The sequence below is a fragment of the Rutidosis leptorrhynchoides genome, chromosome 6 (assembly GCF_046630445.1).
Source record: "Rutidosis leptorrhynchoides isolate AG116_Rl617_1_P2 chromosome 6, CSIRO_AGI_Rlap_v1, whole genome shotgun sequence".
NCBI lineage: Eukaryota > Viridiplantae > Streptophyta > Magnoliopsida > Asterales > Asteraceae > Rutidosis > Rutidosis leptorrhynchoides.
Window position 1 is genome coordinate 256,310,710 of NC_092338.1, and position 25,339 is coordinate 256,336,048.

Here is a 25,339-nt window from a genome sequence, read left to right on the forward strand (position 1 = left end):
AGTTGTTGCATGTGATGATAAGGTCATGATTGTTAATCATCCATGGAAGATAATGTTGTATCGAAACACCAATGTGGTTCGATGTCAACCTTTTGTACCGCTATCTGACGGGTTTAACACCGTGTCATTTCGTGATCTCATTGAGTGGAAGATTAACACTTCTCAAGTTTTCGGTATATGTTTATTTAATACTGTGCAACGAAAACTTAAAGCTATTAAATGACTAATTAACCTAATATCAAATACATCAAACTAAGATTATAAAAACATGTTATTTACATGTAATAATGTAAGTTGTTCCTTATGCAGATGTTGTTGGTCGATTGATCGAAATGAATCCGCTCCATGTTAAGCGCGAAAAAGGGGTCGACACTAAATCAATTGAGTTTGTTATGTCTGATAGCAGGTGAATTTAGATTCAGTCTTTTTGTCAAATTGTCTAAAATATATAACCCGATTAATTTTTTTGTACCATATTCACTACACTGACCATGTTTACTTTCATATATAAAATTTGATTGAAATTTGTATCTTACAGTGGAGATCGTCGCAAGTGTGCATTGTGGTCTCAACATGCGTCCAAGCTTTTTGATTTTGTGTCTGAATACAGACATCCTGATGTGCCAATCGATGTCCTGCACCATAACTGCAAAGTTCGTGATTGGCAAGGTACAATAAAAAGTACATCACAAAATTATATTAGTTGGCTCATAGTATAAAGAGTAGATATCTGTAATTAAAAAAACTATCTTAGCAGGGTTTGCTCAGGTTTCAAATCAATTGTGGGGCTGCTGCATTTACATCAACGAGGATGTTGCACCCATTCGAACTTTTAAGTCCGAGTACGTAAAACAACTTAAGATGCTTACAGTGTTGAATTTATGGTTTACCACGTACTTAAACAATTTAATACAATGCAAAAAATAAAAAAAATACAAATATATAATTTATTTAATAAAAACTACGTATTTGTACAGGTGTGATGTTATTGCTGAAAGTTCAACTAAAGGTCAGACTAAAGTTCCAGAGTTGGAAATCGAAACTATCTTACAAACTGCCGTGGATATATTTTCAAAACATCAACCAAAAACTATGGAGGAGTTGCTTCAAATCACTGAGGTGTGCTATGATTGACTTATCGGATCAATCTAATATTCAATACAATATTGTTACATCTGCGTTCGTTAAATTCAATTTCATATTTTGTTAAAATATAGTATGGTATATTGCAACTGTTTGATTTTCAAATACGTTATCTACTAGGTTACTAGCTGTGTTATAAGGGGTCGTGTTCAGAAGATTAATGTCAACGAAGGCTGGTTACTTATACTTGTACTAAGTGCAACAAGAAAGTTGCACCTAGGTTGTGTGTTGATTCCAATCAGACTGCTTATGATTGTGAAATCTGTGGAATTGCTGAAAATGTTTTCCCTAGATATTATTTAAAACAATAATAGTTTTTTCTAATTTTTTACCACAATCTATAATATCATTAGTTTTATTATTATTATATTATTCGGTAACAATTGTAATAAATGTTCAGAGTTAGGACAACTATTAGAGCTGTGGATGCTACTGGAGAGTGCACATTAGTTTTGTTCGATTCTCAGCTATCTAAGATGTTGAAGAAAAGTGTTTCGTGGTTGAGGGAGAAGGCAGATCAGGTTTTTTAACATATTGCATTATTTGAATATCAAATATGCTTCAAAACATTATATCTTAAACTGATATGTTATTCTTGCCAACCTAATGATTTGATTTCATGTCCACAGTCTTCCGATCCACAAAAATTCCCTGCAGAGTTTAATGAAATTTTGCTGAATCCCTATGTGTGGCAGATTAAAGTTTCTGATTTTAATCTGCGATTCAATTACCCCGGTTTGACGGTTGAGAATGTGACTGATGACAAAGAAGTCTTTCAAGTAATTGACGATAAGTTGCGTCGTGATTTTGATGTTACCACTGTTCCTAACACTCAGACTGTTGCTGTTGCACCACCCGGTATATAATCATTATACTAATAACATTCCTAATTCTATATCTTAGATCTAATATCCATAAATATATTGATGCGACATATATATAACCATATTTATTATTCGTGATCTTTTGTTTATCCTCTGGATACTCAGGTTAGGACTCTACAAAAACTTTCTTCAACTGCTAATGTAACACCCTCATCGGATGATCAATTGAAACTTTGGAATAAATGCTCAGTTATAACTTGCAAACAGCTCCAGAACATGTTTGAGGTACGTATTTCGATATATTAACAAACTATCAGAAATGTGTAAAGAATTTTTATCTTATAATGCAATCTGTTGATACATTCCACATATACTTATATTCTTTATAATTGTAGCAGCTTGGTAAGTATGTTGTTAAGGCTAAGGTTGCTTTCATCGATGAGGACGAAGGATGGATCACATTTGCATGTAATAAGTGCCACAAATATGCCGGTCCAAGGTTCCCTTCTGATGCTTCGAAAGCTGAATATGAATGTGATAATTATGGACCTGTCACTGATGTTAACCCACGGTATCATTGCTTATGGCATATAAGATTTATGGTGTACTTACTTAATGTCAAGTATTCAGTTTTTGTCATATCCCGATGTTTCTATAATCTTCATTTATTTAACTTATTAATTATTTATATTTACATTTTTTTCTATTTCAAACAGAATCAGATTAGTTGTTCACATTGAAGAGTCTACTATAACGACCCGTCCTAATCCATCTGGACGAATACATTACATTTGGTTACATCGCGAGTGTAACATCCCGTTTTCCCCGTACATGACTTATAGGTGTATTGTGTATGTACGATAGGTGTATGAAGGGTTCGGAACATGTTCGGGTGTTGAGGTCTTGTATGCAAGAAAATTACTCAGATCACGCCGTGTGTCGCGGCGCGACAAATGAGGCCGCGGTGCGGCAATCAACTAGAATTCAGATCAGAAATTGTGGTAAAGAAGGCACCAGACTCAGGCAAAGGTCGCGGCGCGACCATTAATGCCGCGGCGCGGCATACTACACGAACTGGCACCAGATTCTTGTAATTTCAAATGAAGTTCAAGGGTAATTTGGTCTTTTCGCGTTTGAGCCAGATTTGAGGATTTAACTGAAAGGACCCGTCCTAATCCATCCGGACAAAGTCCATATCGATTACAAACGATTCACAATAGTTGGTTACATCGCGAGGTACTTGACCTCTATATGATACATTTTACAAACATTGCATTCGTTTTTAAAAGACAAACTTGCTTTATATCGAAAACTGATGACATGCAAATCATTTCATAATATATTCAACTATAATTGACTAAATAATAATCTTGATGAACCCGACGACTCGAATGCAACATCTTTTGAAATATGTCATGAATGACTCCAAGTAATATCTTTTAAATGAGCAATTGCACAGCGGAAGACTTCTTTCTTACCTGAGAATAAACATGCTTTCAAGTGTCAACCAAAAAGTTGGTGAGTTCATTAGTTTAACATAAATAATCATTTCATAATTTTAATAGACCACAAGATTTCATATTTCCATTTCTCATAAACATACGTCCCATGCATAGAGACAAAAATATCATTTATATGGATTGAACACCTGGTAACCGACATTCACAAAATTCATATAAGAATATCCCCATCATTCCGGGATCCTCCTTCGGACATGATATAAATTTCGAAGTACTAAAGCATCCGGTACTTTAGATGGGGCTTGTTGGACCCGATAGATCTATCTTTAGAGTTCGCGTCAATTAGGGTGTCTGTTCCCTAATTCTTAGATTACCAGACTTAATAAAAAGGGCATATTCGATTAGATAATCCAACCATAGAATGTAGTTTCGATTACTTGTGTCTATTTCGTAAAACAGTTATAAAAGCAGCGCATGTATTCTCAGTCCCAAAAATATATATTGCAAAAGCATTTAAAAAGGGATTAATGAAACTCACCTAATGTATTTTGTAGTAAAAATACATATGACTTCATTTAACAAGTGTAGGGTTGACCTCGGATTCACGAACCTATATCGTTTTTATATATATTAAAACATGTAATTGTAATCGAACAATTTATATACGTATCTATTAGTGATATCATTTTATAACATATGTGTTTCATTAAAATATTTTAATATTACTAATAATGATATATTAATAATAATAATACTAATTAATGATAATGATATTACTATTAAGGATAATAATGTTAAAAATAATAATACTAATATTGTTAATAATAATGGTTTTAATAGAAATGATAGATAATAATAATAATAATAATAAAAATAATAATAATAATAATAATAATAATAATAATAATAATAATAATAATAATAATTACTACGGCTTTAATAGTAACAATAATAATCATACATATATATTATCTTATATAATTATTAATCTTAACCATAATAACAATAGAATTAATAAAAATATTATTAATAATAATAAAGATAATAATAACAATAACAATACTTAATAATAATCTTAATAATGTCAAATAATACCTTAGGAGTATTAAAAAAAAATAAGCTGCCAAGGACGGGACTCGAACTCGCGACCTCCCGCTCCCTCCTAACATTTTAAACCATTGCACTATCCATTCTTTTCTGTAATTATACCGAAACTAATAAATATATTCTGCCCTTAAATCTGTTTCTCATCTTCTCCTTCTTCTTTAACAAACTCAGTCGATCACCCCTAAAGCCTGGCCCAATCCTTTGGCCCAACAGCTGAACAAGTACTCGGCCCAAATCAAAACAAATCACGGCCCGATCATTAAAACTGTCCAACTGATGTAGTTTTAAACCCGACCTAAAAGTAATTCGTGGGCAAGGATTATACAGCCGACATTCTTCGTCTTTGATCATCATCAACATCATCATTATCGAATCACGTTCATCATCATCAATTTCCATTATCGTTTCCCCATCGTCATCATCATTCATGTTTTCTATCCTCATCATCTCTTCTTGGTTAATGTAACAGAACTAGAAAAGATCGAGTAGCAGGTGGTTTGGTTTTGATTATTAAAACAGAAAACAAAAACGGCAATAACAGTGATATTGTTCAAGAATTTCGCAAATGGCGTAATATGAGGAAAAATTATGTGGATCATTTAGGTTGAAAGCTGTATACTTCAAATTTACGCGGAACTCGTATTGTTTTGGCTAAGTTACGCGAAATGCGTACCATTAATCATCTTCTTTAACATATCGTTTTCGCAGTTTGCATATTAACTAAGGTTGTTGTTGTTGCACGATTAGCAACAGAAACGTGTAATGGTTGGAAATCTCTTCAAGGTGATGTAGTGATTGGTGGTGTGTGGCAGAATTAAAGTGGTGATTGGTTTATGGTTAACTGTCGAATCCACATCATAGCAGCGAGTAGGGTAACCACGATGATGGGGCTGTTTTGGTGGGTTTTATTGTGCAGGAACAACAACAAACGATTTGGGTTTTTGTGGTGATGAGCTATAATAGAAAGAGAATAGCGGTAGCAGTCCATCGATCGAAACATGATCATAGTATAAATCGTGGTGGTTTGTTCACGGATTCAACAAGGCAGACGTAGGAGAGGGAGAGAGAAATCGATAAAGAAGTAGAAGGTGGCATGAGGTGGTATCCGGTGATTGTTCATAATGAAGTGGCGGATGCTTGTGGTTATGAAAAAGAAAAGTGGTTCTTAACTCTAAAAAAAAAATAATAGAATTTAAAGAGATGTTTGATCATGATTCCCGGTTGTAACATTAGTAGAGAGAGAGAAAATGTTGGCGATTGTTTGTTGCTCGAGGTGGTAAGTCGTAGTGGGTTTGTTAATGGTGATGATATTTTGTGAAACTTGTTCTTGGAGAAACCGAGACAAGCAACGAAAAAAATAAAATAAAAATAAAACCAAGTGATGATGGTGACTAAGGTGGCCATGGGATGAGAGATGTGAGAATGTGTTTATATCATCTCTAACTTCCTGTATATGTAGTAGGTACATATATATGTAATTTACTATATAATAATAATAATTAATAATAATAACTTAATAATACTTCCAATATGTGAATGGAAATGAAACAGTGACCATACAGTTAAAGCAGCTGAAGGTTTTGTTATTTACTGCTGACAGATTATCACAGATATGATATCGTGTCCATTGCTAAACAGTTAATGTATAAAAGTGTCCCTAAAAATCTCAAATTTTTAGATTAAACATATTTAATTATTTCACTCATTATCTGTTTGAAATCTGATAAAAAAGGTTCGAAAATTATTTATTTTCTGTTCCGATTTATATGTACGGAGTACTAATATTTAAACTTAAAAAAGTAAAAATACATTTAACAAATCTAAAATCTTCATAATCAATTTACAGTCCAACTTTTGTTTCAATCCTTCCTGAACATGTACAATATCTATATTAAAACTAACAAAACATCAACCGAGTGTTACCGACTTTTACCAAATAAGCTCAAAATCATTTATCTTTAATATATGTTCTTTCTATATATATAACCAATCTTAATTAAAAATTTTAAGTAAATAATTATATTAATTATATCTTTTTAAATAAATAAATATAATATTATATATTTACAAGTATTATAAAATATAAATATCTATATATATATATATATATTTAATAACATAATAGTTTTTATTACATCGCATATTATTTTACATATTTATTTCCTACCATTAAATCATATAATATTTCAAATAACATTCCAAATTATTATTTATATATACATTTAATTATATATGTATTTATTTACAATTAGTTGTTCGTGAATCGTCAAGAATGGTCGAAGGTCAATTGAATATATGAACATTGTTCCAAAATTTTCTAGACTCAATTCTACATACTTTGCTTATCATATCGAAATCACAGTAAGATTAAGTTTAAATTTGGTCGGAAATTCTCGGTTCATCACAGTACCTACCCGTTAAAGAAATTTCGTCCCAAAATTTGAGTGAGGTGGTCATGGCTAACAATAAAAATGTTTTCATGACGAATATGAGTTGATAACTTGAGTTTTATCATCATTGAGTAATATGGATAAAAATAATTCGATTATTCGAAGAGTACGAATGAAGCTATCATCAAAGAGTGAAATAGGAAAGTAAAGATTCATCTTAACTTTTGACAGAGTCAGGGTTGAATTCCGGAATTCAAGGGATTTAAAGAAAATCTTCGAAATCTAAAAGATTTGATTCTTCGGCGAGTAAGGAAATTAAGATCTCTATAATTGAATACGGTGATTTGCCTTGATTACTCTGTCTGATATTTCCATTATAAATTAAGCTCTTCCGTTCCATTATTCTCATCACTCCTATACTTTCTTTCTTAGTTCATACATCCAAAAGATTGTGAAAATGCTTAGTCCAGTTCTAATCCCTAATATTTTCCTAATTATTATTTCTGTCATCCTTTTTTCAATCTTCCATCAGAAGAATCTGTTTACTTCTACTATTACCTTGGGGTGATACTATTCTTAATTATACCGTGTATTTATATTGCTATTCGTATTAATATCCAAGGTTTGTAATTTCTGCGTTGTTGTTGGATTTTATATCTTCCCTTATATTTCAATGTCCCTGCTTCTGTCTCCTATAATTACTGTTATCCACAGTTAATGCGTTCTCTTATTTGCTGCGATTTATACCCCCTTTCTATTTCGGAGCTTCATGCTTTTGTTTACTTTTCGCAAGTAATGGTCCAGAATTCATAGGTAGTGAGTTTCGAATTATCATAATATACAAGGTAGAAAGAAAAGGTAGTTGCACGATTTGTTTTGTCAAATTACCTGAATCACTGAGAATAGAACTATCAAGAATATATTTTCTTGATATGTTCAGAAGTTAAGCAGAATGAAAGAGTTATGTAACATGTCACATGATGATGTTATGATCTGTGAATCATCACGTCCCATTAGAAACTCAGCATGACTTACTGTAATATAATCACGTTGATCAGTGTCATTATATTATACTAACTCATGCATCAATTCCTAACATTACTTCAATAACATACATATTTTAAGCTCGAAAGTTTACAGAATATAGAAACTAACAGTTTCTATATGATGTAAAACTGATAGCACGAAGAGATTAATGATTTCAGATAAGAATAGTTAAAAAAAATATCTTCAGAAATATAGAGGATATTTATAATGAAAGCTACGATGATATCTTGGAATTCTTAATATCGAAGGATGGTGAAGAAAATTTGTCCGCAAGAGTTTGGAGTCAGAAGCAAGGTATTCGCTAAAGATTTCATCAGAAACAGAATCATCAGGATTCTTAATGTACAAGTTTAGTCCTTGTGATTTGTTCAGAGACTCCTTCGTAGTTTGCTCAATCAGTTTTTCAGTTTCAAACTTTTTCTGAGCTTTGCCAACATACAATTCTTTATCATCAACTTTTAGCTGTTGAGGTCGTTTACAGTTTTTGTCGCTTCATTCAACATTTTCAAAATTCAGAGCATTAATTTGCAGACTGGGTGCTTTTCAGAATTTCAGAATTGGAATTCGTACATCCAGGAGATAGAGGTTATATTTATATATATATATAAATTGTTGTCGTAGAATCGCTAAGAATTTCGAGATCATCAATTGATGCCTTCCGGTACTTGGTATAGTAATTATCGTTACAGAATACCGATGAGTTCATGATAAGACTTCAATAGATAAATATATGGAGTTCATGATAAGACTTCAATAGATAAATATATTGATTTGTCGTAGAGATTTGAGCCAAGGAGCAACGAGGTTGCTGGTACATCTGCTGGTAATATGATGGAATATAAAAGAATTCTCCGGTATCAAAAAGGGTAATCGTATATATCAAGATTATAGTAAGGCTACTTCAAATGAAAAGTCGAAGGTAACTTGTTGGAGCTGTGACAAAATTGGCTACTTTGAAAAGGGACCGCAAAGTTATTTTTGCTAATAAATGCCAAAGGATCTGACGCGGCTACGTGTTAAACTTTTACTCAATTGTCGAGAGTTTCTCAGGTGCATAACTATATGCATAAATTTTTCCTTCCGTAGATGAAGTTCGGTTCGTTCATCCTCTCAATTGAGGTGTTTTCAAGAATCATGAAAGGTTTAAACACAGAATGGAATTGTCAAGATACAAATAAGGTTTAAGATGAAATCAAGTGGCAAACTTGAAGAATTGTTTAGTTTCATATGTTATAATCAATATTTTAATTCATTTTAATTGTCCAATGTCGGCAGTCCACAGTTGATAGTCCACAGTTTACAGTCCAATAATTCATATATAGTTTAATATATAATATTCGAATTAATTAATACGTATCGTGACCCGTGTACATGTCTCAGACTCGATCACAACTCAAAGTATATATATTATTTGAGAATCAACCTCAACCCTGTATAGAGAACTCGATCATTACTGCATATAGAGTGTCTATGGTGATTCCAAATAATATATATAGATGCGTCGATATGATATGTCAAAACCTTGTATACCTGTCCCGATATTTGAAGTGCGTAAAATAAATAACAGAAATTAAATGACGATAAATTAAATGCGTAAAGTAAATAAAGGAAATTAAATAACGATAAATAAAATTGCGATAATTAAATTGCAATAAATAAACTGCGATAACTAAAATGTAATCAGTTAGCTAGGAACAGTTAGTTATGAACAGTTAGCGTGGATTCTTAACAAGATTTCAATTAGTTAATTCGTTTGTTTCTAACAATTTTTATTTTGTCCAATGTTTTCTTCATTATGCCACTTGTTGGATTGTGATAAATCAAAATCCAAATATGAAATTGAATAAAAAAAAATAAAAAAAAATGGTTATTCTGCGGTGAACGGATTTGTATCTCTGTAGCTGTAAGTAGGATAGTAAATGGATGTTGAATCAGATTCGAAGAATGTACAGTATAACCTATTAAAGTGAAATCTAAATATTCCTCGGGTATTACCTACCCGTTAAAATATTTTCACCATTAACAGTTTATACGAAAGAATTTTTAATTACAATCTTTATGAAAATATACTTACAGACATATTTTTTTTTCCAGATGTAATCATAGATTTAATGAGTTAATATAATATTAATCTCATTTGATTTACCGTTAGAACTAGAATATATAATCTCTAAAACATTGAAGATTACATAATCGTCATGTCGAACGAAGATAAATGATGTAGAACGATTCGCAGATTGATGATTATACTCGAGGTACATAATTAGATGTTAAGGTGTATGATGTGAACTTGAGTCGTTGGTGGTACTGGTATTGATGTTGATGCTGGTGATGTTGCTGGAGCTGGTACGTTTTGCACCATATTCTCAAAATTTATTACTAGAGCGCGAAGTTCATTGACTTCTTGTATTATTCCGGGATGATTGTCGGTCGGAACGAGCGGATGAATAAGGTTTAGAATCTGAGTTATGATTTAGTCGTGGCGAGATATTCGAGAAATGAGGGTGAAAATGGTGTTATGAACAGGTTCACAGGTAAGTGCTTCAGATTCTTCGCCAAAAGATGAATTCGGTTAGTGGAAGGGATCGCCTTCTGTGCGTCTTCATTGATTAAGTCGACTAAGAAACCATCAGATGAATTGGGGATGGATGATTGGTTGATTCATTCTGCTGACGTTGCTTTCGGAGCTTAGATGACTATCCATTCGGAATAACTGTCGGGATAACTATCGGAATAGCTGTCGAAATCCGAGGGACTCGAACTAGTTGAAGGATTCATCTCGTACGATCAGATGAAGGATTTTCGATAAGAAATAGATCATAGGATGTAGATTAGTATCCTGCAATACATAATTTACATATGCATATGTAATACTAAAATCTCATAAGTTACGGAGGAATCTACGGAAGCTGTCAGGTAAAGATAACAATAACAGATACGCTAAGATATGAATTAGTAGATACGCTAAGATATGAATTTTGTCTATACACTATTCATGCAGTCAATGCAATAAGATGTGTCTAGACTAAGAATAATAAGCAGGTAATTTACTAAGGATGATAAACAAATGATTTCTGACAAAAATGATAAGCAAAACTTTTGACATGCAGACACGGTCGAAGTCCAGACTCACTAATGCATCCTAACGACTTATCAGTTAGATACACTAATGCAGACCCGGTTTACTAAGACCACCGCTCTGATACCAACTGAAAGGACCCGTCCTAATCCATCCGGACAAAGTCCATATCGATTACAAACGATTCACAATAGTTGGTTACATCGCGAGGTACTTGACCTCTATATGATACATTTTACAAACATTGCATTTGTTTTTAAAAGACAAACTTGCTTTATATCGAAAACTGATGACATGCAAATCATTTCATAATATATTCAACTATAATTGACTAAATAATAATCTTGATGAACCCGACGACTCGAATGCTGTGACAACCAGGAAATTTCCAACCAAATTTAAACTTTATCTTTATATTATTCCGACACGATAAGCAATGTTTGTTAAGTTAAATCTCAAGAATTTTAAATTGTGTTCATACATTCATTATAACCTCGACCAAATTTCGACGATTCACGAACCGTTATATATAAATAAATATGTATATATATGTATATATATATATTATAACTTGAGAATATTAATAAAGTATTAAACGTATAATACTTTACATGAACGTATTTGTTTCAATATGTTTATCGATGGAATTAGAAGATAATATCAAATGATTGATTTATTAGATACATTATGATATGATTACGGGTCTATGTTATGAGGTCCACTGTGATTTAAGAAATCTATTGTTTTTGACAACATTCATAAGTAAGAACGTGAAGTGTAAATAACTTAGATGTTGGATATCGACAAGTTAAGTAACTCGACATTTTTCATTAAGATGATTTCATACGTTTATTTAACCTTTGAACTTTATCCCATGCTTCACCAACAAACTGTAATTTAAAAACTTGAAACCTATTATGAATATATATGATTCTACTTTTCTAAAACATTTTATGATATAACGATTTCCATTATTTTAACCTTTAAACAAAATGATTCTTAAAAATATATTTGGTTTTGGAAAACAAAATTATTATATTTATTTGATTTAGTTTCAAACGTACAAAAACGTTTTCAGTTTAAAAAGAACTTTATTATTAAAACGTATATAACTTTTATAAATATCTAGAACCACTTTTTACAGCTCATTACTTAACCAGTATGATAAAGATAACGATATTTATATTTTATTTTATTAAATATATATAACAATTTAAATTAATATTATATATATTTATACGCGTATTATACGTACATAGTTTTATATTTTTACTATACTTAAACTTTACCTTTACTTTATTTTTACTTTACTTTAACTTTAATAATTCACTTTAATAATTCATACTTTAATAATTCACTTTAATAATTCATACTTTAATAATTCACTTTAATAATTCACTTTAATAATTCATACTTTAATAATTCACTTTAATAATTCAAAAATCTATTATAAATAGAATTCAATAGGTTTCATTATTTCATAGAAACTTGAAAATATTTTTCTCTAAACTCTCTCAATCGATTTACATATATATATTTACTCCGTATTATTTCAAGATATTATTAGTATACATAAAATATTACGTCAGAGTGCTGTTCGAGTGATTTTGAAATTGTTTTTCGAGTGGGATTGGATTAAGGAAATTATGGGTTATAGCTATGGAGGTGATTGGGTATGGTTCATGGGTATGCTCGTGAGGTCAATATAGTGTTTATCATCTCCGTTGCGTCTACGTACCTTTCCTGCAATATTGAATCTCAATATTGATACGTGAGTACTCATAATTTAACTTTTACATACTAATAGTGTATCCTTGACTAGTGCTCGAGTATATAGGATTATGCATATTTGTACTTTTGATATTGCCTTTAGTTAGGTTATGTTGAATCCTGAATTAGTTATATATGCGACTGAGATAAGGTATAAGATATGCATGTCGTTGGAAAGCTAACGAAAAATTAAGAACTTTTCATTTAGATATCGAATGATTTCGATGAACGGATTTGAAGTTATAGTCCATCGAATTTTTGTATTATTATTAAAAATGATTATTATTATCGTCGTTATTATCGTCGTTCTAGTTTTATCTTATTATTATTATTATTATTATTATTATTATTATTATTATTATTATTATTATCTTTATCAATAAAAGGATTTATCATTAAAAAAATTGTTATTTTTTATTATTATTACTATCGTTATTATCGTTAAAGTTATAATTAGTATTATTATTATTATCCAATTATTATTATTATTATTATTATTATTGGTATTATTATTACTATCATTATTAATATATATATCATTATTTAAAAATGGTTATTGTTATTGTTAATATTATTATTACTATATTATCATTAAGATAATTATTAGTATTATCGCTAATAATGTTATAGTAACTATCATTATTAATATTAGTGTAATTAAAACAAATATTTGTAACACCTAATTATTTTGATTACTATTATTATCATTATTACGAACACGATATAAAAGACGATTAAAAGCAATTAAACGAAACAATTAGGAAATAATGGGTAAGAGTATCATGATGAAATTAAAATATTATAAGATATTGATTTAGATAAAATTATCGTTCTTATTATTTTTATCATTACTATTATTATTAAAATTATCGTTAGTATTAAAACTATCATTTTAACAAAAATTATCATTTTAATAGAAATGTCATTGTTACTATAAAATATCATTATTATTATTATTTTAAATAGAATTATTATTTTAAAGATAATATTAAAAATTATCGTAAATATTAAAGTTATCATAATTAGAATTATCGTTTATCATAATGTCATCTTAGTAATTATAAATATTGATATTTTTATAATAATAATTATTATTACAAAATAATACAACTTTTACTTACTATCATTATAGATATTATTTTATCAAATAAATATTTGATACAAACATATTTTACTAAGTGTAATAACTTACTTTAATAATACCTATCATATTATCTTTATAATATTAAATGAACCCTATAAATTTTATTACTTAATATATATAAAAGTATATTTTATTATATAAATATAGTATAAAATTTTATTTATTAATAAATAAATTATATTATTTACTCTAATAAATCTTTTAAAAATATTTAAAAATATAAAACGACGATATTTAAACTATATATTAATCATGTATAAATTTTTGGAAATTATTTTGAGTCAAATTTACTTTTGTTGACTTTTGCATATTAGTCTCGAGCATTAGGATTGTGGTACACTATGACTTGATCTAATTTGTTAGACAAATATTGACCAACACATAAATATATATAATTAATTTAGGTTCGTGAATCCGAGGCCAACCTTGCACTTGTTCAATGACGTTATATGTATTTTTACTACGAAATACAGTATGGTGAGTTTCATTTGCCTTTTTACCCTTTATATTTTTGGGACTGAGAATACATGCGCTTTTATAAATGTTTGACGAAATAGACACAAGTAATTGAAACTACATTCTATGGTTGAATTATCGAAATTGAATATGCCCCTTTTTATTAAAGTCTGGTAATCTAAGAATTAGGGAACAGACACTCTAATTGACGCGAATCCTAAAGATAGATCTATTGGGCCTAACAAACCCCATCCAAAGTACCGGATGCTTTAGTACTTCGAAATTATATCATGTCCGAAGGAGGATCCCGGAATGATAGGGGATATTCTTATATGTATCTAGTTAATGTCGGTTACCAGGTGTTCACCATATGAATGATTATTTTTTGTCTCTATGCATGGGACGTATATTTATGAGAACTGGAAATGAAATTCTTGTGGTCTATTAAAATGATGGAAATAAATGATTATGATAAACTAATGAACTCACCAACCTTTTGGTTGACACTTTAAAGCATTTTTATTCTCAGGTGTTAAAGAAATCTTCCGCTGTGCATTTGCTCATTTTAAAGATATTACTTGGAGTCTTTCATAGCATATTTCGAAGAACGTTGCATTCGAGTCATTGAGTTCATCAAAGATTATTATTAAATCAATTTATAGTTGGATAGTGAATATTATGAAATGGTATGCATGCCTATCAATTTTTGATGTAAAGAAAGATTGTCTTTTAAAAACGAATGCAATGTTTGTAAAATGTATCATATAGAGGTCAAATACCTCGCAATGTAATCAACTATTGTGAATCGTTTATAATGTATATGAACGGGTTCTTTCAGTTGGTATCAGAGCAGTGGTCTTAGCGAACCAGGTCTGCATTAGTGTGTCTAACTGATAAGTCGTTAGGATGCATTAGTGAGTCTGGACTTCGACCGTGTCTGCATGTCAAAAGTTTTGCTTATCATTTCTAGTCGGAAATCATTTGCTTATCATCCATAGGAAATTACCTACTTATCATTATTAGTCTAGACACATCTTGTTACATTAATTGCATGAGTAGTGTATAGACAAAAATTCATATCTTAGCGTATCTGCTAAATCATATCTTATCGTATCTGGTACTTTAAACTTTGCCTGACATATCCCGCAAATTCCTCCGTAATCTATGAAATCTTTTGATATCTATATATAGATATCCTATGTAAATAGAATACCACCCGATAGCCGAAAAATCATTTTATATCGAAAATCCTTTATCCAATCGTACAAAATGGAATTTGTCATCAGTTCAAGTCACTCGGATTCTGAAATGGAATCTCACTCAAGCTCCGAAAGCAGTGTGACCAGAATGGATCAACCAATCAGTCATCACCTATTCTGGATGAATTGGGGATGAGTTCGTAGCCTCTTCAATCATTGGAAATAAGAAGAAGGCGATCCTTTCCATCCACCACATTGCCCTCTTGGCGAAGAACCTGAAGCACTTACCGGCGAACCTGTTCGAGACACCATTTTCTCTCTCATTTCCAGGGTATCTCGTCACGATTATATACTACATCAAATTCTAGATTTTATTTATCCGCTCGTTCCGACCGACAATCATCCTGGAATAATAGAAGGAGTCAACGAACTTCGCGCTCGGGTAGTGGCTTTGGAGAATATGGTGCAGAGATTACAAACACCAGTAGCAGCACCATCAACATAACCAGTACCACCATCATCAACGCCAACAGTACCATTACCACCTCCAACCACAACCACGTTGTAAACCTCAACTTCACAATCTGTCCCACTAGTATTAACGTCATACGCACCATAGATACCAAGGAGTACCAACAAAAATAACTGACGAAGTATTAATTCATAACTTCATTGGAGAAACATTCCGCGGCGATTATATAATCTCTAAAGTCTTAGAGATTATCTAATCTAGCCCTAACCATAAATCAGTTAAGCGAACCAAAATGATAGAAGGAAGAGTAGAAACCCTGAAAAAAAATGGTGTGTGATTAACAAGTTAAACTTGTTTTACCAACGGCATCAACAGTACCGTCAACGTCACCAGCATCGTCAGTATAGTCAACATCAGAATCAACAACACCTATAATATCACAAACTCCGTCAGTTCAAGAATCACTGTGGATATCATTACGAATCAATAACGTGTATATTGTATCAACAAGTTATGAAGAATTAACTCATTCCCTCGGAAGAAATTATATATATATTATATATATATATATATAAATATATATATTTTGAAATAAAAAATAAATCTTTCCGTGCTAAGCTATTGTGTGTGAATCTTAACTACTCGATTAATTCATATTACAACTATGCAATAATGTACGTCCCTCGCCCGTGACTTAACCATCGTTAACTACAATCTCTGTCTCAATTCAACAAATTCCAATTCCTAATAAATCAAGTATATATTTGATTTTACACTTCATCATTGATGTAACCGAAACTTTTCAGATAACATCATTCGTACTTTGCGAAGTTCACAAGAATTTAACAAAAACCAACATCACATCTCAACAAATAACGAAGTATTGATTCATAATTTCAATATTATTGAAGAAATACTTATGTAACCTCTAAAGCCTTCAAGGAATTATTCAATTCTAGTTCCAACCGTAAATCGAATGAGTTTAATTTAGTATTAACTCATTAAAATCTATGTTACATCTGAGGAGAATATATACATATATATTTTCATAAAGACTGTAATAAAATTCTTATGTACAAAATATTAATTGTGAAAATTTTTTAACGGGTAGGTAATACCCGAGAGATATATATAAATTCACAATTAATATGTTACATTCTTCGAATCAGATTAAGCAAATTATCAATTATACTTCCTACTTTCACAATAATATACATTCTTTCATAGAAATCAGAACAATCATACTCATTCAAACCCAATTACATATTCTGATTTTAAAATCTCAGAATTCAATTCGAGATATAACCGGTACCATCACTTTTAGATTCCTACATCTTTCAAAGCTATATTTTGACTTCAAAAGTGTGTTAGAACATCAAATGTATACAAACAATTACAATCTGTGTTCAAACCCTTTGAAAATCTCTGAAGACACTTCAAATAATGAGCAATCGATATGATGATCCAACCACATATTACCCACAGTTATGTACTTAAAAAGCTCTCGAAACCAAAGTCATAATTTAACACATATCTGTGTCAGATCTTTTGGCATTTATTAGCAAAAATAACCTTGCAATTCCTTTGCAAAGTAGCAAATTATATCACAGCTCCAGCAAGACAACTTCGATTTTTCATTCGGAGTAGCCTTATCATAATTTTGATATATGTGATTACCCTTTTGTTACCGGAGAACCTTTCATATTCCACCACATTAGCAATAAACTTACCAACAACTTCACTGATCTTGGGCATTCCGAAGAATCTTTATATTTATCGAAACCTCATCATTTACTCTTCTGCCTCTTGTAACGAGAATTAGCATACGAATCGTTGGAAATTAGCAATTAGTATTTTGAAATCTCACAGCATGTTGAAGCCAACAGTTATACATAACGTCTATTTCCAAGGCTTACATACTTCGAATGTGAAGTTTCTGAAAAACACTCTGAACCGCGAACTAGTTCTCGAAATGCTGATGAAGCAACAAAAATTGTAAACGACCTTAGCAGTAAAAAGTTTGATGATAAAGATTAGTGTATTAACAAAGCTCAGAAATAGAGAAGTTTTGGAACTGAAAAACGGATTGAGCAAAGTATGAAGGAGGCTGTGGACAAATCACAAAGACTGAACTTGCCTTCAAAGAATCCAAATGATTCAGTGTCTGCTGAAGTCATTAACGAATATCTTGCTCCTGACACTAAACCCTTACAGATAATATTCTTCATCATCCTCTGATATTAGAAATTCTAAGATATCATCGTATCTTTCATTATAAATATCCTCCATATTTCTGAAGATATTTCCATAACTATTCTTATCTGGAATCATTTATCTCTTTGCGCTATCTGTATTACATCAAAAAGGAAACTGTTTAGTTCCTATACTCTGTAAACCTTTGAGTTTAAAATATGAATGTTTTTGAAGTAGTGTTGGAAACTGAAGCATGCGTTAGTATAATATAATGACACTTGATCAACGTGATTATATTACAGTAATTCATGCTGAGTTTCTAAATAGAACGTGATGATTCAATCATCATGTGCCATGTTATACGACTCTTGTATTCTATTTAACCTCTAAAATATCAAGAAAATATTTCTTGATGATTCGGCCTTTTCCAAGGTATTCTAGTAATTTGACAAGTCAAGATCGTGCCATCACAATTTCCTTCCTAGAACATTAACAATGTTTATTTCGAAATTCATATCTGTGAATTCTGGACCATTACAAGCGGTGCTTAATCGCAAGAAGAAGAAACGAAAGGACAAAACTCCGAAATAGAAATTGGGGTATAAATTGCAGCAAATAAAAGAGAGCATTAACTGTGGATGACAATGATTATAGAAGATAGAAACAGAGACTTTGAAATATAAGGGAAGATATAAAGCCCAACGACAAACCAAAAATTATAAACCATATATATCGATGCATATAGCAATATAAAGACACGGGAGAACTAGAAACACTATAAACCCAAGAGTATAGTAGAAGTAAATAGATTCTTCCGGTGGTAGATGAAAAAGAAGAATGACCGATATGAAAGTTATAAATATATCGAGAATCAGAACTGGATGGAGCATATTGATGAACACTTTAAAATATGAGTTGAGGGGGAAAGAATAGAAGGTGATGAAACATGACTAGGAACTTAGAAATCAACAGATTTAACTCACACAATGACGGAATAAGTGAATCAAACCCTCTAGTAAATAGGTTAAGCTTTTTGGGATTAATTTAGTCATACCATAACTAAATCAAGTGTGATTAGATCAACACCTAGAGCTATTATTCACCACCTGGGTGATTTGGGTTGAGAGAGAATCGGAGGAGCTCACCAGATCTGAGTGTGTGTAACAAATGAGAGGCTTAACCTAAAATGATGAACATAAGACTTTATATACCCCTGCTGTTGACTCACCCGTACGATTCATCCATCACACATACGAGTTGGCTTCATCAGCCGTACGAGTGATCACTCACTCGTGTCTTCTCATTTAGGTTGTAATTGTGACTTAGCTCAGTATCAACCGTGCGTATGAGCCTATCAGCCGTACGAGTGAGGCTTCACTTGGACGTCTGACTAAGTGTAACATAGTCAAACATCTAAATCTCGTTCCTGCAGTTGCTGTAACCACATACAAACACGGATAGGATAATAACGAACGATCATGGTGGCCCAAAAACTGTTGTACCTGCAATAGACGTGGGTAGATGTCTAGGGACTTGCATAAAATGCATCAACAGAAGGTGTGAGTTGTAAGAAAACGAAGGAGGTGAATTTATAAGAAAATCTCCGACAAAACAATTAAAATGGACTATCGCATTTAAAGCGGATCCAAATTCCTTTTGTTACCGGAGAATCAAATCTTATTACAAAGATTTTCTTCAAATCCCTTGAAATCTGGAAATCAATCATATCTACGTCAAATGATAAGATGAATCTACACTTACTCATTTCACTCTTCTATGTTAGCTTCATTCGTACTCTTCATATAAATGGATTGTTTATCCAAATTATTCGCTGATGATAAAACTCTAATTTTCAGCCTGTATGCATCATGAAAACATACTTATTATCATTCACGACCTTTCTACTCAAATTTCGGGACGAAATTTCTTTAACGGGTAGGTACTGTGACAACCCGGAAATTTCCAACCAAATTTAAACTTTATCTTTATATTATTCCGACACGATAAGCAAAGTTTGTTAAGTTAAATCTCAAGAATTTTAAATTGTGTTCATACATTCATTATAACCTCGACCAAATTCCGACGATTCACGAACCGTTATATATAAATAAATATGTATATATATGTATATATATATATATTATAACTTGAGAATATTAATAAAGTATTAAACGTATAATACTTTACATGAACGTATTTGTTTCAATATGTTTATCGATGGAATTAGAAGATAATATCAAATGATTGATTTATTAGATACATTATGATATGATTACGGGTCTATGTTATGAGGTCCACTGTGATTTAAGAAATCTATTGTTTTTGACAACATTCGGAAAATGGTAAAGTGATTTATAAGTAAGAACGTGAAGTGTAAATAACTTAGATGTTGGATATCGACAAGTTAAGTAACTCGACATTTTTCATTAAGATGATTTCATACGTTTATTTAACCTTTGAACTTTATCCCATGCTTCACCAACAAACTGTAATTTAAAAACTTGAAACCTATTATGAATATATATGATTCTAATTTTCTAAAACATTTTATGATATAACGATTTCCATTATTTTAACCTTTAAACAAAATGATTCTTAAAAATATATTTGGTTTTGGAAAACAAAATTATTATATTTATTTGATTTAGTTTCAAACGTACAAAAACGTTTTCAGTTTAAAAAGAACTTTATTATTAAAACGTATATAACTTTTATAAATATCTAGAACCACTTTTTACAACTCATTACTTAACCAGTATGATAAAGATAACGATATTTATATTTTATTTTATTAAATATATATAACGATTTAAATTAATATTATATATATTTATACGCGTATTATACGTACATAGTTTTATACTTTTACTATACTTAAACTTTACCTTTACTTTATTTTTACTTTACTTTAACTTTAATAATTCACTTTAATAATTCATACTTTAATAATTCACTTTAATAATTCACTTTAATAATTCATACTTTAATAATTCACTTTAATAATTCAAAAATCTATTATAAATAGAATTCAATAGGTTTCATTATTTCATAGAAACTTGAAAATATTTTTCTCTAAACTCTCTCAATCGATTTACATATATATATTTACTCCGTATTATTTCAAGATATTATTAGTATACATAAAATATTACGTCAGAGTGCTGTTCGAGTGATTTTGAAATTGTTTTTCGAGTGGGATTGGATTAAGGAAATTATGGGTTATAGCTATGGAGGTGATTGGGTATGGTTCATGGGTATGCTCGTGAGGTCAATATAGTGTTTATCATCTCCGTTGCGTCTACGTACCTTTCCTGCAATATTGAATCTCAATATTGATACGTGAGTACTCATAATTTAACTTTTACATACTAATAGTGTATCCTTGACTAGTGCTCGAGTATATAGGATTATGCATATTTATACTTTTGATATTGCCTTTAGTTAGGTTATGTTGAATCCTGAATTAGTTATATATGCGACTGAGATAAGGTATAAGATATGCATGTCGTTGGAAAGCTAACGAAAAATTAAGAACTTTTCATTTAGATATCGAATGATTTCGATGAACGGATTTGAAGTTATAGTCCATCGAATTTTTGTATTATTATTAAAAATGATTATTATTATCGTCGTTATTATCGTCGTTCTAGTTTTATCTTATTATTATTATTATTATTATCTTTATCAATAAAAGGATTTATCATTAAAAAAATTGTTATTTTTTATTATTATTACTATCGTTATTATCGTTAAAGTTATAATTAGTATTATTATTATTATCCAATTATTATTATTATTATTATTATTATTATTATTATTATTATTATTATTATTATTGGTATTATTATTATTATTATTATCATTATTAATATATATATCATTATTTAAAAATGGTTATTGTTATTGTTAATATTATTATTACTATATTATCATTAAGATAATTATTAGTATTATCGCTAATAATGTTATAGTAACTATCATTATTAATATTAGTGTAATTAAAACAAATATTTGTAACACCTAATTATTTTGATTACTATTATTATCATTATTACGAACACGATATAAAAGACGATTAAAAGCAATTAAACGAAACGATTAGGAAATAATGGGTAAGAGTATCATGATGAAATTAAAATATTATAAGATATTGATTTAGATAAAATTATCGTTCTTATTATTTTTATCATTACTATTATTATTAAAATTATCGTTAGTATTAAAACTATCATTTTAACAAAAATTATCATTTTAATAGAAATGTCATTGTTACTATAAAATATCATTATTATTATTATTTTAAATAGAATTATTATTTTAAAGATAATATTAAAAATTATCGTAAATATTAAAGTTATCATAATTAGAATTATCGTTTATCATAATGTCATCTTAGTAATTATAAATATTGATATTTTTATAATAATAATTATTATTACAAAATAATACAACTTTTACTTACTATCATTATAGATATTATTTTATCAAATAAATATTTGATACAAACATATTTTACTACGTGTAATAACTTACTTTAATAATACCTATCATATTATCTTTATAATATTAAATGAACCCTATATATTTTATTACTTAATATATATAAAAGTATATTTTATTATATAAATATAATATAAAATTTTATTTATTAATAAATAAATTATATTATTTACTCTAATAAATCTTTTAAAAATATTTAAAAATATAAAACGACGATATTTAAACTATATATTAATCATGTATAAATTTTTGGAAATTATTTTGAGTCAAATTTACTTTTGTTGACTTTTGCATATTAGTCTCGAGCATTAGGATTGTGGTACACTATGACTTGATCTAATTTGTTAGACAAATATTGACCAACACATAAATATATATAATTAATTTAGGTTCGTGAATCCGAGGCCAACCTTGCACTTGTTCAATGACGTTATATGTATTTTTACTACGAAATACAGTATGGTGAGTTTCATTTGCCTTTTTACCCTTTATATTTTTGGGACTGAGAATACATGCGCCTTTATAAATGTTTGACGAAATAGACACAAGTAATTGAAACTACATTCTATGGTTGAATTATCGAAATCGAATATGCCCCTTTTTATTAAAGTCTGGTAATCTAAGAATTAGGGAACAGACACCCTAATTGACGCGAATCCTAAAGATAGATCTATTGGGCCTAACAAACCCCATCCAAAGTACCGGATGCTTTAGTACTTCGAAATTATATCATGTCCGAAGGAGGATCCCGGAATGATAGGGGATATTCTTATATGTATCTAGTTAATGTCGGTTACCAGGTGTTCACCATATGAATGATTATTTTTTGTCTCTATGCATGGGACGTATATTTATGAGAACTGGAAATGAAATTCTTGTGGTCTATTAAAATGATACAAATAAATGATTATGATAAACTAATGAACTCACCAACCTTTTGGTTGACACTTTAAAGCATGTTTATTCTCAGGTGTTAAAGAAATCTTCCGCTGTGCATTTGCTCATTTTAAAGATATTACTTGGAGTCTTTCATAGCATATTTCGAAGAAAGTTGCATTCGAGTCATTGAGTTCATCAAAGATTATTATTAAATCAATTTATAGTTGGATAGTGAATATTATGAAATGGTATGCATGCCTATCAATTTTTGATGTAAAGAAAGATTTTCTTTTAAAAACGAATGCAATGTTTGTAAAATGTACCATATAGAGGTCAAATACCTCGCAATGTAATCAACTATTGTGAATCGTTTATAATGTATATGAACGGGTTCTTTCAAATGCAACGTCTTTTGAAATATGTCATGAATGACTCCAAGTAATATCTTTTAAATGAGCAATTGCACAGCGGAAGACTTCTTTCTTACCTGAGAATAAACATGCTTTCAAGTGTCAACCAAAAGGTTGGTGAGTTCATTAGTTTAACATAAATAATCATTTCATAATTTTAATAGACCACAAGATTTCATATTTCCATTTCTCATAAACATACGTCCCATGCATAGAGACAAAAATATCATTCATATGGATTGAACACCTGGTAACCGACATTCACAAAATGCATATAAGAATATCCCCATCATTCCGGGATCCTCCTTCGGACATGATATAAATTTTGAAGTACTAAAGCATCCGGTACTTTGGATGGGGCTTGTTGGGCCCAATAGATCTATCTTTAGAGTTCGCGTCAATTAGGGTGTCTGTTCCCTAATTCTTAGATTACCAGACTTAATAAAAAGGGCATATTCGATTAGATAATCCAACCATAGAATGTAGTTTCGATTACTTGTGTCTATTTCGTAAAACAGTTATAAAAGCAGCGCATGTATTCTCAGTCCCAAAAATATATATTGCAAAAGCATTTAAAAAGGGATTAATGAAACTCACTTAATGTATTTTGTAGTAAAAATACATATGACGTCATTTAACAAGTGTAGGGTTGACCTCGGATTCACGAACCTATATCGTTTTTATATATATTAAAACATGTAATTGTAATCGAACAATTTATATACGTATCTATTAGTGATATCATTCTATAACATATGTGTTTCATTAAAATATTTTAATATTACTAATAATGATATATTAATAATAATAATACTAATTAATGATAATGATATTACTATTAAGGATAATAATGTTAAAAATAATAATACTAATATTGTTAATAATAATGGTTTTAATAGAAATGATAGATAATAATAATAATAATAATAATAATAATAATAATAATAATAATAATAATAATAATAATAATAATAATTACTACGGCTTTAATAGTAACAATAATAATCATACATATATATTATCTTATATAATTATTAATCTTAACCATAATAACAATAGAATTAATAAAAATATTATTAATAATAATAAAGATAATAATAACAATAACAATACTTAATAATAATCTTAATAATGTCAAATAATACCTTAGGAGTATTAAAAAAAAATAAGCTGCCAAGGACGGGACTCGAACCCGCGACCTCCCGCTCCCTCCTAACGTTTTAAACCATTTCACTATCCATTCTTTTCTGTAATTATACCGAAACT

The 25,339-nt window shown here is 29.9% G+C and overlaps 2 protein-coding genes across 2 annotated transcripts in view; both read left to right on the top strand.

Moving 5' to 3' along the window:
• Nucleotides 1-332: 332 nt before the first annotated feature.
• LOC139854471 (uncharacterized) lies at nucleotides 333-1,673 on the top strand. Its single transcript, XM_071843774.1, has 6 exons — nucleotides 333-406; nucleotides 539-669; nucleotides 758-893; nucleotides 978-1,119; nucleotides 1,264-1,424; nucleotides 1,544-1,673. Exons 1-6 carry the CDS (start codon nucleotides 333-335, stop codon nucleotides 1,671-1,673), a joined length of 774 nt encoding a protein of 257 aa, XP_071699875.1.
• LOC139854472 (uncharacterized) overlaps nucleotides 1,626-25,339 on the top strand; it is a 52,765-nt gene continuing 29,051 nt past the window's right edge. The window contains exons 1-4 of the mRNA XM_071843775.1: nucleotides 1,626-1,664; nucleotides 1,773-2,001; nucleotides 2,133-2,252; nucleotides 2,366-2,538. Of these exons, the coding sequence (XP_071699876.1) occupies nucleotides 1,954-2,001; nucleotides 2,133-2,252; nucleotides 2,366-2,538 (341 nt within the window). The 5' untranslated portion in view covers nucleotides 1,626-1,664; nucleotides 1,773-1,953. The remainder of the gene's footprint in view (nucleotides 1,665-1,772; nucleotides 2,002-2,132; nucleotides 2,253-2,365; nucleotides 2,539-25,339) is intronic.